The sequence below is a fragment of the Metopolophium dirhodum genome, chromosome 1 (genome assembly GCF_019925205.1).
Source record: "Metopolophium dirhodum isolate CAU chromosome 1, ASM1992520v1, whole genome shotgun sequence".
NCBI classification, from domain to species: Eukaryota; Metazoa; Arthropoda; class Insecta; order Hemiptera; family Aphididae; genus Metopolophium; species Metopolophium dirhodum.
In genome coordinates, this window is record NC_083560.1 from 88,973,571 (window position 1) to 88,989,966 (window position 16,396).

Genomic DNA, 16,396 nt, shown 5'->3' on the forward strand with positions numbered 1-16,396 from the left:
AGTGAGGAACTTGGTGGCCCTAGGGCCATAAGAGACAGAGGCCCCCTTTAACACAGACATTTAATAATAATACAAATATAAATTATTCAATAATGATTCATGAGTTAATAATAATTATAAAATATATTTTTTATTTTATTATTTATTGCATATTTTATTAATAAAAACATATAATATGTTTTAGTATTATACTTAAAAAATTAACTTATCGAGCCTTCATTTGAGCAAACTTGTCAATTACATCTTCTAAATTCAATTGCCGTGCCCGCCTATTCTCAATGGAAATATTTGCCAAACCACTCAGTCGTTCCTTTTTTATTATTTTTAGTTTTGAGAACGATCGCTCTGCTGCTGCAACTGTAATGGGTAACGTCAAATACAAAATAAAAGCAGTGCATACATCAGGGTATGTTGTTGTAAGAGGAGAATGTTCAATTAATAACATTTCTGCAATTTCTTTTGTTGTTTTTGAATTTTAGATTCTGAGCGAAGCGATGAATGTATTGATTTTACAATGATGTGTGTTTTTTTTTTTATTTTTGTGTCTGTCATCACCTTTTAGGACAGTAAAAGTGCTTGGATTTTCTTCAATAGTAACTTTTCTGATAGGAAAGTGAATCTAGTTGGTACTTTGGGGGGTCAAAAATAAAAATTTCCCAGTAGTTTTCACAAGTGACGTGAAAAACAAAAGAAAAATTAAGGAAAAACGGGAATTTTTACGCAAAATCTGTTTTCGAGAAAATCGATTTTGGTTTTTGGTGTAACTCTAAAACAAATGACCGTAGGGACATGAAATTTTGACTGATTGTTTATATTAGCATTTTCTATACACCATAAAATTTACAAAATATTTTGACTCTTTTTGAGCTGTTAATTACGGCCATTGTCAGTTTTCAATTTTTTTAGTTTTTTTTCTATAAATATCAATAAAATGTTATCTGTTTAGTAAAAAAGCTTGAAAATTTAATAGAAGGCTCCTAGGTTATTGTTTCAAAGGCAGATGAAAAAAATTAAAAATCCTTAGTCACAGTTTTTATTTATAAGCATTTAAAGTTCAAATTTTGACAAAATACGGAAAAATCACGAAAAATAGCAAATTATTTTGAGTTGAGAATTCATAAAAATTTTTCTTTTTAAATCTAAGATTTGAAAATGTAATATAAGATTACTCATAAGTTTGTCTACCTTTATCAAAAAAAAAAATGTCTAGAAGAAACTTAAATTAAATTTTTATGAGCTTCGAAATTTATATTTTTACAACATTTGATATTTACTCGATTTCTCATGTAACAATTTTCTTATTTTATTGTAATTAAAAAACGAATGACTGTAGATACTTGAAAATTACACTGAATGTTTATATTAGCATTTTCTATACATCATAAAATGTTGAAAATATTTTGACTCTTTTTGAGCTGTTTACGGACATTGTCAGTTTTCAATTTTTTTAGTTTTTTTTTCTATAAATATCAATAAAATGTTATTTGTTGGGTAAAAAAGCGTGAAAATTTAATATAAGGCTCGTGATATATCGTTCTAATAGCAGTTGAAAAATATTAAAAATACATAAGCACAATTTTTTTTATAAGCATTTAAAGTTCAAATTTTGACAACATTTATCAAATTTATAATTTATTAATTATTTTGTGGTTAAAAATTTATAAATTTTATAAATTTTTTAACTTTTATGGCTAAGGATTGAAAATTTAAAACAAGGCTCCACGTAAATAGGTTATATATAAATTACTTTATTCACAATAATATCATCAAATATACTTGGAAAAATCATAGGCTGACTGACCGTTTTCGCTCAGAATCGTTTTTCTTATACAATGATATTATATCATTGAATTCAAATTTAACACCATCCATTACAGTGACCCACTTGTAACCTACTGTACAGCAGAGCGACATCCACTTATCCACCTTTTTTTTTTTGTGTACCCAACTCAAAAACGAATAAACGCAGATAAATTAATATTTCATCATATATTTATAATAGCATTTGCTGTTTTCAACAATCAATATGACAACGTTTTCAAAAAATTGTGATGACCTTTTTTTAGCTATTTAAGAGGACGTCACAGTCATCTTAAAATTAGAACCAAATATGAAATAATATGAAATGATGAACGTTGCTCGCATGGAGTCGGTCGATTTTTTTTTAACATTCCCTAACTATATGATAGGAAACATGTCACAAACAATACTTTATCACCATCAGTTTATAGTGAAATTGAAACAAAAAATGCCATAAGTCATAACTATATTTTTTCTCTAACAACTTGTCCTCGGAAGAAAACGATATTGATGCAATTGGAATTGAATATATTTGATGTTTAACAAAAACGCAGCGATCACAATTTGCTAAGAAATATTGCTGTACCTACCTATATCTTAATTATTTATGTATGGCGGTTAAGCGGTTTTACTTGTACTTCGCACTTATTCATAAATCATAAGTTATATTAAGTAATCATTTATAATTAAGAAACTAGTCGCCATTATGCCGTATCGTATAATTTAATTTTAAATTACTAATGTTTGGGATTTCGCTGTTGTACACGGTACCACCACACAAAATAATTGGTTCAGTTCTCCATAACATTTGGTCGTGAATATAATACGAAGTTTTCATTTTAATTTTCTTAATTTTGAATAATAAAATTGAATAGTTCCATTGCATTCATCTTGTACATTACAAAAATATTAAATAAATTCAATTTGAAAGTTATTATATTTATAAAAATATAACAACCAAGCATAGCTGGTACACGGTATTAATTACTAACCTTAACAGCTTTACCTATATATACTCGGATAAACCCAGATTGTCGCCAACGACCATACCACGTTGAATACACCAGTTCTCGTCCGATCACTGAAGTTAAGCAACGTCGGGCGTAGTTAGTACTTGGATGGGTGACCGCTTGGGAACACTACGTGCCGTTGGCATTTTTTTTATTTATTAATTTATATATTTATGTTTAATATTTATTCATTTTTATCATTTTTAATTTGTTTTAAATGAAATTTCTTTGTTCAATTTTTAAAACATTTAAAATACTTAAGAATTGTATAGAATTCGGTCATTTTCAGTCTTACATCAAAATGGAAAACTTATTAATATAGTTTAACAGTTTATTTTATATAATTAAAATAAAAAGAATGATATTTTTTTCATTCGCATATTATGCTAATATATTATTGAAATACATATTCTTAATTTTTAATTTTCATTAATTTATTATACGTATCTATTAATTCATTTTTTTTATTTGCTTTTATTGAAATATCTTTGCTAAATACTATTATTTTGTTTTGACATAACCTACAATATTAATGGTTAGAATTCCTATAATGGTAATGTTATTATAAAATTAGAGAAGTGTAAATAAAACATGAACTAGATTGTAATAATTGACCGGATTGTTAATAAATTTATGAATATTAATTACGAAAGAGATATCGTAGTTATTTTCTAGTCTATTTGAATTTTAGAACCGATAATCCTTGACATCTGTCCTCTTAAAGAAATTGGGATAAAACATATTTTATTCTATTGAAGTTTGTCCAAGTAATTTATTTTTCATTAATCATTATTGTATTTATTATGACTATATTAATATATTATACAATAATTGCTGCCTGTAATTATTGTAACCCATTTTTTCTTTCAAAAATCTATAACATTAATGTTATATTAATAAAAATGAATACCTAGCTAATCCCATATTAATACTCGAATAGTGTTACGAATAATAGTTCACTTATTCCTTAATTATATAATATAAACAATAAATTAATGCTATTATCTTATCTATGATTATGCAGATTATAATTTATAACATAGCTATTATAATATTATCGCTCCTATATTGTGTGAACAGAGTGTTTACATCGAGTTAGTACAATTATTTTCCATTAAATTTAACTTAAAAATAATAAAACATTGCTATATTTTACAAGAAGGTACGTGTTTTTGTAACCCATACCAAAACTACAACGGTTATAAGTTTATAACTATCACTTGTTTATGTTAAAAAATATACATTTCAAACGATATTGTATTAATAACTTGTATGTAGTATGATTTATAAGTAAAATGTGTTTTCGAGTCTACCTACCATTTATACCTTACCAATTGAAAACAAATTTTAGTTCTGCCACTGTTGGTTGCAGCCTGTAGACACAATTCAGTGCAACACGCCAACACGTCACCACGACGATATAATAAAATATAGTAATAAACGAATAACTAATAATCATTTAATGTTTCATTTAATTGCCACCGCACCTAGGTAATAGCTATTTAGCAAGGCTGGGCAAGTTAATGATTTTTTTGAACTCAGTTAAGTTAAGTTAATATGCACCAATAACAAAAAGTTAAAAGTTAACTTAATTATAGGTTAACTCAGTTAAGTTAAAAGTTAATAAACACTTTTTGTTAACTTTTTATTAAGTTAAAAAAAAGTTAATTTGTTTATACAATGCTAGCGTACTTAATTTTTTTCAAACTCAAAACTAAATTATAGGATATAGTGTTAATACTTCATACAGTATATCCATATAAGTTAGATTCGAATGATATACATTTTTAACTTTAAAGAATTTACGATACATATTTTTGACATTAAAACGAAATAAACTGAAATAGTGAAATATTATAAAATTAAAAACAAAATAAATTAACTTAACTTACTTCTTCAAATGAAAAATTAACTAGTTAATTTCACGTTAATTAAGAAAGAAATTTAGTAAGTTAACAGTTAAGTTAATGAGAAGCCAAAAGTAACTAGTTAAGTTAAAAAGTTTAAATTAAATTAACTTTTTAACTTAACTTTAACTTTTTAACTCGTCAATGCCAAACCTTGCTATTTAGTATTTGCGGCTCATCAAAAATATGCCTACCATCGATGTCTCGAAAATTGTAAAAAATAAAGCCCACACTTTCACGCACATATTCCTCAAGTTATTGTATTATTGTTAAACTTCTTTTAATATTCTTATAATACCTATCGGCTATTCAGTAACTACTCAGGTAGTCAATTGATGCGGTGATGGCGTGATCGTTATTATAATATAATTTTCGGTTATAATTAATTTTCGTAAAATAAACGTACGGCCATTTTAGTTATAATATATTTTTATTTATTTATTAAAAGAATAATTCCAATCTATAGTCTATACATAGTTTTGTACCATAACTAATTTTTTTTTTGAAAGAAATAACGGTGAATATAGCAGAGTGCAGGGAAGATTCTCAGTAGTACCACCCGACAGGTCAAAATAATAGAAATTATAAGTTTTATAATAATCTAATATAACTACTAATTGTCTAATTAGAATTCCAACGAAAAGTTTCAAGTCCCTACCTATGAATATTATTATTTTTAATTCAACAAAATACGAGTAGCTAATTTTGTTTTAGATTCTGAGCGAAGCGATGAATGTATTGATTTTACAATGATGTGTGTTTTTTTTTATTTTTTTTTTTTATTTTTGTGTCTGTCATCACCTTTTAGGACAGTAAAATTCCCAGTAGTTTTCACAAGCGACGTGAAAAACAAAAGAAAAATTAAGGAAAAACGGGAATTTTTACGCAAAATCTGTTTTCGAGAAAATCGATTTTGGTTTTTGGTGTAACTCTAAAACAAATGATTGTAGGGACATGAAATTTTAACTGAATGTTTATATTAGCATTTTCTATACACCATAAAATTTACAAAATATTTTGACTCTTTTTGAGCTGTTTACGGCCATTGTCAGTTTTCAATTTTTTTAGTTTTTTTTTCTATAAATATCAATAAAATTTTATCTGTTGAGTAAAAAAGCTTGAAAATTTAATAGAAGGCTCCTAGGTTATTGTTTCAAAGGCAGATGAAAAAAATTAAAAATCCTTAGTCACAGTTTTTATTTATAAGCATTTGAAGTTCAAATTTTGACAAAATATTGAAAAATCACGAAAATTAGCAAATTATTTTGAGTTGAGAATTCATAAAATTTTTTCTTTTTAAATCTAAGATTTGAAAATGTAATATAAGATTATTTATATAAATTTATATTTTTACAACATTTGATATTTACTCGATTTCTCATGTAACAATTTTCTTATTCTATTGTAATTAAAAAACGAATGACTGTAGATACTTGAAAATTTCACTGAATGTTTATATTAGCATTTTCTATACACCATAAAATGTTGAAAATATTTTGACTCTTTTTGAGCTGTTTACGGACATTGTCAGTTTTCAATTTTTTTAGTTTTTTTTTCTATAAATATCAATACATTTTTATTTGTTGGGTAAAAAAGCGTGAAAATTTAATATAAGGCTCCTGATATATCGTTCTAATAGCAGTTGAAAAATATTAAAAATACATAGGCACAATTTTTTTTTATAAGCACTTAAAGTTCAAATTTTGACAACATTTATCAAATTTATAATTTATTAATTATTTTGTAAAAAATTTATAAATTTTTAACTTTTATGGCTAAGGATTGAAAATTTAAAACAAGGCTCCACGTAAATATGTTATATATAAATTACTTTATTCACAATAATATCATCAAATATACTTGGTAAAATCATAGGCTGACTGACTGTTTTCGCTCAGAATTGTTTTTCTTATATAATGATATTATATCATTGAATTCAAATTTAACACCATCCATTACAGTGACCCACTTGTAACTTACTGTACAGCAGAGCGACATCCACTTATCCACCTTTTTTTTTAATATTATATCCTTGAAACATGATCGAAAAGATAGAATCTGATGAAGAAAGTCTGGAGAAATATCGTGGTTATATTTTTTTGTAGTATTTCTGCTTCCTTGTGTAGTTCCTCGTCGTTTAGTTCTGATAATGATATAGGTTGTAAGCATTTAAAAAAGTGAGAAACGTAATTAAAACTTTAAAATCTACGTTCCATTTCGTTGATACTACGATCAAGTGTTATATTAAAAATTTCAACTTCAAATTTTTTTCCAGGTGATTTTAATCTTTGGTCTTCACAAAGCTCATCAAAAAACATTTTTTTTTGCTATACATTTGGTTTTTAAATGTTGGTGTTATGCCCCATGTTTTCGAAAGATTTGTAGCTTCTGTGTAACCTATAAATTACCTACTGTAAACATAATTTTAATTTAAAAATAAAAATAAAAGCAAATAATAATAATTTTTAAAATAGAAAATAGAAAATAATAAATGTACTTTAAAATGTTTATGATAATATTACTATTTCACTGTATATTTTATCTTCCTTGTTTTTTCGACGATGATTAAATGAAAAATGATTAAAATTCAATTGATAAATAATAATATATTTTAAAATAAATGTGCATGGACATTTAAGATCCAACGTATTAATATATATTTTTAAAAAAACATCATTGTAATATATTAATATCTAAATATACACAAATTCGGTCACAATAATTCAATAGTTATAACTATATATTTTGTTTGTTACATTCGATACTAGTGGTGCTATAAGAATAACAGTTTTATAAATAATTAAAAATATAATAGAATAATAAGTACATTATTTTAAAACTAAATTTATTTTCTTTCTTAATTAGTTTAGGACTTTATATAATATTAAAATAGTTCATAACGAACCACATATTTTTGTTTGTCAAATTCCCTTCAAAATGTATCAAAATAAAAGATTGAATTTTTTATTAAACTATTATAGAATGGCAACATTAAACTACTTACAATATCAGTTGTTTCCGCAGGCGTAGATTTCACAGTCGTACTTATACATGAATTATTTCCAAGATCATCTCTATTCAAAAAATCATTTATTCGCGGGAGTAGTTTTTCTTTTTCAATGCGCTGTTTTTTTAATTTTCTTTTTAAACTTCCACTCAAATATACACGTTTAGACATTATTAATAAATAAAATTGTAAAAATAATTGAAAATATATATTTAAATAATTAGTATCAAGTAAATATAAAATGTAAATATAAATAATAACTTAATATAATTTGTATAATATAGTAGACAACCCGACAGGTGACAACGAACGTGTCGTACAAAATACAAATCATAATAGATTAAACAAACAGATAATAGAACTGCCAACTGCGAAGCCTACATGATGGTGGCTGCTTTAGAAATAATATTCTTAGAATAGCTTATCTATATAACTAACCGTCCGTTTGAAAAACCAGTGACGTTTATTAGGGTTGCCGTGTTTACTTCGAACATTAAAAGTTACGACCTTCTGCTACACCGAATTTCTATTATCATACAATTATTACGAATATCAGCTGCTACGAATAAACACATTCCACGATTTAATGTTACATCGAATTTATAAAATAATGAAATTTATGAACTATTACCACGATATGTGAATACCACTATATCATTTTACTACGTGAACAAATTCACTTTAGCTACCAAGCTTTTTTTTTTACATTTTTTATTTAAAACATGTATTTCAACAAGTTAAAAACGATAGTGCAAAAACAAATTTGCGGAAATCATTATTTTGGAATTTATTTTGGAGGCTACGATTTTAAACTTACCAACTTCAAGATCATGAATAATGTAGGCTTATAACATCTCAATCAAGTATCCACAAGTTCAGTAAAATAATTCCTTTTAGACGTTATTAACATGTAAAGAGGAATTTGTGGAGTCCAATGTCCAAATTAATAAACCATTCACACCTCATCGTGAAGGCGTGAAACGTGATAATTTATAATTTGTCTTTTCGTCTTTTTTTTTCGGTAGGAACTAAATTCAATTTGAACCACTAACAGTAACCTACTGGCTACTATGAAGTATGAACATACTGAACACAGTACACACTATACACGCTCATGGCCCAGGGGGTAGTAGGAACCATGACTAAATAAATTTAGTTAGTCATGGTAGGAACTAGGATTGAGATTGAACCAATTGAACTCAACTATGTGGTATCCGCGGTATAAATAAGGAATAACTAATGGTTAACCATTAGTTAACTACATGGTTCAACCACAGAATATATGAAATTTAATATAAATTTAAATTTAATTTTAATATAAAATTTAATCTATTCTGTGGTTCAACCAACCACAGTTCTAGAATATTTCACGGTGAGCCGATTTTGTAATAGGTAAACGGTATACCTATTACCTAACCATAAATCTTAATTTATTAAAACTAGTAAACATTGATTTGCATAATGTAACAATATTTTTATGATTGTCTATTTATTTTTATTTTTTTGAGATTTTACTTTGTAAATGCTTATTTAGAGTTAAAATTAATTGTTGGTTTTTACATAAGTACCTACAAAACAAAAACCTTTGAATGAATAAAAAAAAATGAATTTTTTTTACATTTTCTCAAACAAAAACATTGACACAAGAATTTTATTAAATTAACGACTAAATAATTAGTATTTTAGGTATGTATTATATTTAATATGTTTTTGAACCTCTGGTATGAGGTTTCTTTGTAAGTTCAAAACTGCCTAATATGTTTAAGATGATGAACTACCAGAACTACTGATAAATCATTAATCATTATGTCCATTTTCTATTAAAAAATGGTGTTGAAATTATTAGTCATCTATGTACTAAGCATAAATAAAATATCTACCTACTAAGATAAGTATAATTTGCTAAATTTCTGTATTAAAGAAAAGTTAATGATAAATTATAAAAAATATAATTATTCATAAATAGGTTTTTGTCAGGAAATCTGTCTTAAAATTAATAAACTAAAATTGTAATATTCCAGTTTTATTTGATCGTAAATTTTTTCTACATTTTTATATTTATTCATATACTTATTTTATTTTATAATACTTAAATATTGAATACTTATATAATACTTATATATACTAATACTAAATATTATATTATACCTACTTATTTTTATATTGTTGACCAAATTACCATCACACTAATAAATATAGGTATTTTAAAATAGTAAACGAAAAGTAATGATTTTAGTTAGAGAATAATGTTTATTATAAAAAAAAAAAAAAAACTACTAATAGGTAAATGGCTCAATGAAGTCGAAAAAAAATACAAACTTATATATTATTATAAATTGATCAGCAATCAGCTTATGAACATTTGTGCAACACCATCCACAGTATCATCACATACTTCACAATTGTATGGAAGTGAGATTGTACAATCCATGCACCTCCATCCATGTCCACAATATAGGTACACATACCTTGAGCCATTTTGGGCGTCCCTATAAGCCCTCCCACAACAAATGCAGTTACTGCCTGTCGGGTCTAAAAGGCTGTTAATGTTGCGTATCCATGAGTCTATTGCAAAAAGTAAATATATTTTTATATTAACCGTTAAAAGTCAAAACATACCAATATATACCGTTATTAAAACTTGTCAACATAATATTTATATTTAGGGTTCTTGGATATTCTGCCCTGCAGACGGGACATTTGGACAATCGCCGAGCACACACATCACAACACCACCCGTGTCCACATGGCAGAACAATATTTATACCTACAACGACAGCTCTGCGTTGCCAACAAACAAAACAACGATCATATTCCTCGCCTGCTTAAGTATAAAATAAGTTATAGTTAATGTAATATTTTTATTTTTTATATTATTACTTAATTAGTATTAATAATAGTTAATAATATTTTGTTTAAACTAATAACAATTTTTACATTAGGAATATAATGTACATAAGACGTGTAACCTAGTATTTGTGGTAATGTCTGATCCTCCAAATTGATGATGTTCAATTCTTCAGCATCTGTTCCAACCACCACGATCTCAAAATTTTCATCCTCTTAGAATACAAGTATTTTCATATTAATATTGATTTAAACAATAAATATTTTGTCTTACCTAAATGTTCATTTTCAGCTGTAAGTGCTTCAACTACTTCAAAATGCACAACTACAGAAAAAGATAAATATTAAATCTGCTTCATTATAATTTATATTATTTGTAAACATTAATATAATTTGTACCTTCGATTTCTGGTTCCGGTAGAACTTCCATTATGTTGTCTATAAACAAATTTAACATTTTAAACATATCTATAAAATTGTTTAATTTATCTTAAAATTTCAGCCATACAAACCTTCCATTGCTTCTTCATTTAATCTCTGATGAGGAGGGAGCCTTCTGCTAGTATTGGGACGTCCTCGGCGTCTCTGGCCTCTTGCTGCATGTAAAACAGGGGGTCGAACAGCAGATTGTACCCGGGCTTGATGTTTGCCCCTTCCAGCACCACGCATTATACGTCCTGACTGGCATTGTGGTGGTTGAAGAGGTCTAAGTACCAATGCATTTGGTGGTTGAAGAGGTCTAAGTACCAATGCATTTGGTGGTTGATCATTTAATTGCTCATCTATTTTTTATTATTTATAATTGTTTAGTAAAAATTAAATTAATAAAAACAAGATAAATTTACCCGTTGGTAAATGGCCAATTTGTTGATCCCAGTAACCACTTGCAGAGTGAGCAACTCGTCGAAGGAATGCTGAAATGTCGTATCGGCCATTTCTGACATTTTGAAGTGCAGCAGTTAGTAATTGGTTATTGGTGTCTCTACTTGTTAATATTGCTCTCCGAACCTACAATAACATTGGAAATAACTACATTGGTAGTCTTAGTAAGTAGTATCCTAAAGAACTATAATGCTTAAAACAACTAAGAATTAAGTTTTGTTTTTATTCTTTTCAATATAAACAAAAGTAACTTAACGTATAGTATATTAGATATTTTATCATAAATAAACAATATTATTATTATTTTTAAAACTATAATAATTATAATATAATTTTGGTATGTATTGTGTGTGCAATTATACTTTAAAAATAGCAGCAAGAATGCAAATTGTAATTATTTATTAAAATAACATCCATCTTATGACTAAATAGATTTATATCTACTTAGTTATGATGTAACTTTTGTTATTTTATTGAGTAAAAAAATAAACATCAATTTATATTTTATATTATAATCAAATATAATTTATAAAGCACAACAACTATATATATTATAAATACATAATATTTGCTTAAAGATGTTCCTTTTTTAAATTTTCCATTGAGTAAAATAATCATTTTAAATTCTTTTATTTTGCTTTATACACTTTATTAAATAATAAAAAATATACTTAATTTTCATTATAATATAATAATTTGGAAAAAAAATATGGAAATAGTTCCTATTTTTTTAATGACGTAAATTAAAATCTGTTATGTAATTTGACAGAAAAAATGCATCTTTTATGTAGGTATATTAAATATTTATTACCTAGTGTTTATATTTATATTTACCTGGTGGCCATTTATAATCTGCTGTGTTTCTCTCCTTACTCTCCTTTCTACCAATCGTAATCGATCTATAAGTAATGAATTCAGAATTGTTAACCTAATATTTTATACATAAATTAATTAACTAATTATGTTGCAATTTCTAGTTTGAGTACCATAGAAGGTCCAAATCGGTGGATGTCTGCCAATTGTTGTCTGAATGGTGCTATGGAAGCTTTCAATATAATTATTGGTTCTGATATTGACACCATATACAGAGAAACCATGTGGTCCAATTGTATTCATCCAATAATTCTGGAAGTAGTGGAAAAGCTCTGTGATATTTTCAGCTACATTCATGTCCCTGGCTAACCTTTGTACTTCCAAGAACCCACCAAGAATATGGAAATTTTCGGGGTAATCTTCAATTCTCTCTGGTGGCAGGTGTGGCAATGCCATGATCTATTGGTAATAAATTTAATTTTTAGCACAATGATAAATTTTTCAAATTAGTCAATTAACATTACCATTCTGACTATAGTTGCTATGTGTGGGTTATTGCGCACTAATACCATCAAGTTGTGCGTTTGAATAAATCGCACTATGCACTAAAATAAAAAATAATATTTAATGATGATAATTTAGAATAGTCATCAATCATCATATTTAGTTTAACCTTTAATGTACACATGGCTTAGAACAAAAATAATTTCTGCTAATGTTAAATGTTTAACTTAGTGATTTAATTAAAATGCAATGATCTTGTAAAAGAAAAATTAATTTAAACTCAGTTCAAATATAACTGGTGCTATTATTAGGGTTAAGATGTCAATACATTTTACGGTAATGATTAATAAATTACATAATATTCAGTGAATCTATCATAGGTATTTTAATGTTTACTTCTTGATATATTTAAAATAAATTACAGTTATATTTTGTTCTAACAAAGAAGTATCAGAATTAAAATTTAAAATATTATTAAATGTATTATAATGCGCTGTATTAAATATTTATATTAGGTAGGTATGCATCATTTTATATAGTTTTATTATAGGAATTTATAACAGAATTCATTCTGACCTCACTTTGAGTATAACAATATTGTATTATTTTAATATTTTGAGTAAAATCAAAAAAAAAAAAAGCTATTGTAAGGAAGACAGTCACTGCAGGAGTAGTTATCAACATAAATATGAATGTAAGTTAGCTGACCTGATTAAAATGAAAGCAGCACCCTATCAACTGACTTTCGGGTAAAACTCTTCTTGTTGCATTTCTAAGAGCAGTCTCGTAGTCTGTTATGACCTGTAGCCCATGCCAATTTAATAAATCAAAAGAAAGGTCATATCTTAGAAATTGCCACAATCTTGAATATACAAGTTCAGTCCTTTGGTTCAGTATTGCATATACTACTGGAATAGACTTACAAAAAACAATAAATTATTATTTTCATTTTCTATTTTGATCATAATATTTTGGAAATTATTTAACTTCATTAATATGTTTAATGATGAAAATAAAACAATTGTTTTAAGTTTGATTTTCAAAACTGAGAAAGCTAATATTTTATACTGATTTAACTATTATATAATTTAAATATTTAACTCAGATTTTATGGTTTTAAATTAATATTTACTATGTTGTCTAGAAGTACATGAATGGTAACCAATTGTTCCATGTCTCCTGGAATTCTTGGAAGCACAGCAAATGTTCCATCAATAGCTATTACTGATGATCGCCTCATGTATGGTGAATAATTTTGTAAAAATACAATATTGGCAAAAACCAATCCACCAAACACAGTTTCTTCACCAACTAGGTACTCTAGAGGGCCTTGATAGAATGGACTGGTCATGTTGTCATCAAATAGTGACATTAAACCCCGCCATCTCTGAGATACAATCGTATCGCCCATTACTGCTAATGAAGCTGGTACTGGGGGGTTGTATCTTTTTCGGATACTCCGCATCATATTTAATGCAGAATCCACGGTAGTGAGCATTGCTGCATTTGGGTATCTGCCAATATTATTGAAAAGGTTAGTTGTATTAAGTATTTCATTATAAGCAGTAAAATTATGTTGAAATTTTTATAATACTTTTAGTATGTTATCTTACCTTCTAGATTCTTCCTCATATATCACTCTGGGTGATGTGCTCTCAGCCGAAACTCTGCTTCTTAGAGCTGCCAAAAATTTTCCAATCTCAACATCATGCCCGGGCCTATGGGTATGCATACTATACATATCAATTGGTGCATTTTCTGGCTCCAGATCCATCGAGGCTGTTGCACGGCAACCCCGTTCGTACCTTGTGCATCTTAGCTGTCTAAACAATTTTAGTATTACACTAATTAATTAAGAATAAAAAAAAAATGACTTAGAATTCAGATCATTTACAAAACACTATTTCTAACCTTCTATTGGTGGAGGTATGGTTTTGAACGTATGTATAACCGTTAGCAGCTAAATATACTAAATTTCCTCGAATACCAGGCACTCTTCTTGACGGATTGTTCTCATTGCCTCCTACAACATCTAAAATATTTCCAACTAATGGAGATCTAGATCGAGACCTTCGTTCACGATGATCATCTAAATGAATAAAAAAACATTCTAAAATGCCTTTTATATTGGAGGCTGATTTTGTATTTTAATAATTGTAATTGATTGTTATGTAATTTTAAATTAGCTAATGTATTTTTTAATAAATAAAATGTAACCGTTATTTTAGGTAATTTATAAAATCAAATGTTTCCAGCTTATTCAGTCATTGGTTCCAAAAACACTTAAAAAGTTGAAACTATTGTATGCACATTGTATACACAATACACTTTGCATTGTTTTCCAAATCTAGCTACTGTGCTACACGATACTAATTTTATAACATACACAAATAGAATAAGAAGTGTTTCATTTTGCGTTTTTTGACTATTTTAAATTTTAAGGTAATTTTAGTATTTTTGGGGGATTTTGAAGTTTTTCTTAAATTTGAATTTTAAATTTTATTTTACAACTTGTAAACGCTTTTACATGATTTTTTACACGTAAATTTTAGGTACATGTTAAATTTAATTAACAATACCTATATACAGATAAATAAATATTATATGATCTAAACTTATAAAAAAAAAAAGAAATAATTAATTTTTAAGATTTGAGAGTTTAAAACAATCAGTTCTATCTGAAAAACTTATTACAATTCTTTAAAAGTTTAAAATGCATATTATTATTTATACCAAATTTATATTAGAATTTATATCGATATTATAAAAATCAAAATAATATAGTGAATTATTCAGAATATATTCACAGTTTTTTCAGTGTATTCAAATCCCCGCCCTAATAAGCATTATGATAATTGATCCAGAAAAAGCCAAGGTGGGGAACTGTCCTTACTGCCTCCCTACGGTCGCCTTGCTCAGTCTGAATGTGTGATAGAATATGCTGTTTATTTGTTTAAAAAACGACTTTGTAGGCACACTATACAGCGGTGTTTAGAGATTTTTCGAAAGCATAATAATATTATTATGTAACTCGCTAAAATATTACTCTCCTTGGCAGTCCTTGCTGTGTTTTTACAAAAAAATATTTATCTCTACACTCAACATTTTAATATAATATCTAAGTCGTGGAAGAAGTTTTCCTGAAAAGTACTTGTAATTAACAAAATGTTGACTTTTATATAGGTAGGTAATATATAAATGTTTTGCTCCTTAAAAATAGCTGTACGCATAATATTATGATAAATTTAAAAAACGAGCATTAAATAAAAAATATTGTTATAATATAAGGTATGTAAATATTTTTTTACTTACCATCAAATTGGTCCATGCTGTACAATTTGGATCGAAATAATATTTTAAGAAAATACTGTACGTGTCAGTACCTAGGTACTTAAACTTTGATATTTTACAAATTAAGTATAACTCTAGCAACGCTAACACTAACCGTCTAAGACTAAACAATATGGTTTAACGTCTTACAATATAACTAAGATAATTTCCTTGTGCAAACTTAATTGTTGATCTTGATTGGCTGTTCAAAATACTGCTAAAATTGTTATCGAATTACCTAACCCGTTATTAAGTTCACAGAATAATTTGGCTCATTGCTAATGCGGGTACTTATC

At 26.8% G+C, this 16,396-nt stretch overlaps 1 protein-coding gene, 1 long non-coding RNA gene and 1 other non-coding gene across 6 annotated transcripts; 2 read left to right on the forward strand and 1 right to left on the reverse strand.

Annotated features, from left to right (window-relative positions):
• Window positions 1–2,836: 2,836 nt before the first annotated feature.
• Window positions 2,837–2,955, forward strand: LOC132937766 (5S ribosomal RNA). The gene has a single exon (XR_009663830.1). It is a non-coding gene; the product is annotated as a 5S ribosomal RNA (ribosomal RNA).
• A 6,147-nt stretch (window positions 2,956–9,102) lies between these two features.
• Window positions 9,103–15,016, forward strand: LOC132936145 (uncharacterized). 4 transcript variants are annotated; one of them, XR_009663405.1, is made up of 7 exons: window positions 9,103–9,410; window positions 10,069–10,301; window positions 10,391–10,798; window positions 10,864–11,617; window positions 12,431–12,731; window positions 13,915–14,304; window positions 14,391–15,016. It is a non-coding gene; the product is annotated as an uncharacterized LOC132936145 (long non-coding RNA). The 4 variants fall into 4 exon arrangements; XR_009663407.1 differs by lacking the exon at window positions 9,103–9,410 and having other exon boundaries at window positions 10,163–10,301; window positions 13,915–14,010; window positions 14,086–14,304; XR_009663406.1 differs by lacking the exon at window positions 9,103–9,410 and having other exon boundaries at window positions 10,163–10,301; window positions 10,864–10,988; window positions 11,074–11,617.
• LOC132936144 (uncharacterized) lies at window positions 10,072–14,130 on the reverse strand. The gene is made up of 12 exons (XM_061002833.1): window positions 13,903–14,130; window positions 13,479–13,688; window positions 12,791–12,871; window positions 12,440–12,725; window positions 12,288–12,352; window positions 11,417–11,579; window positions 11,084–11,353; window positions 10,971–11,009; window positions 10,846–10,896; window positions 10,694–10,786; window positions 10,354–10,545; window positions 10,072–10,289 (listed from the first exon to the last, which is right to left on the reverse strand). Exons 1-12 carry the CDS (start codon window positions 14,119–14,121, stop codon window positions 10,072–10,074), a joined length of 1,887 nt encoding a protein of 628 aa, XP_060858816.1. The 5' UTR covers window positions 14,122–14,130.
• Window positions 15,017–16,396: the final 1,380 nt, after the last annotated feature.

Bases quoted from the DNA above. Each gene is read 5' to 3' on its own strand.
- LOC132936144 (XM_061002833.1), bottom strand. From the start codon at position 14,121: ATGACCAGTCCATTCTATCAAGGCCCTCTAGAGTACCTAGTTGGTGAA. The intron at 11,580-12,287 runs GTAAATATAAAT...ATGTTATTGTAG, and splicing joins AGATTATAAATGGCCACCAG to GTTCGGAGAGCAATATTAAC. The intron at 10,897-10,970 runs GTACAAATTATA...CTTTTTCTGTAG, and splicing joins ACCGGAACCAGAAATCGAAG to TTGTGCATTTTGAAGTAGTT.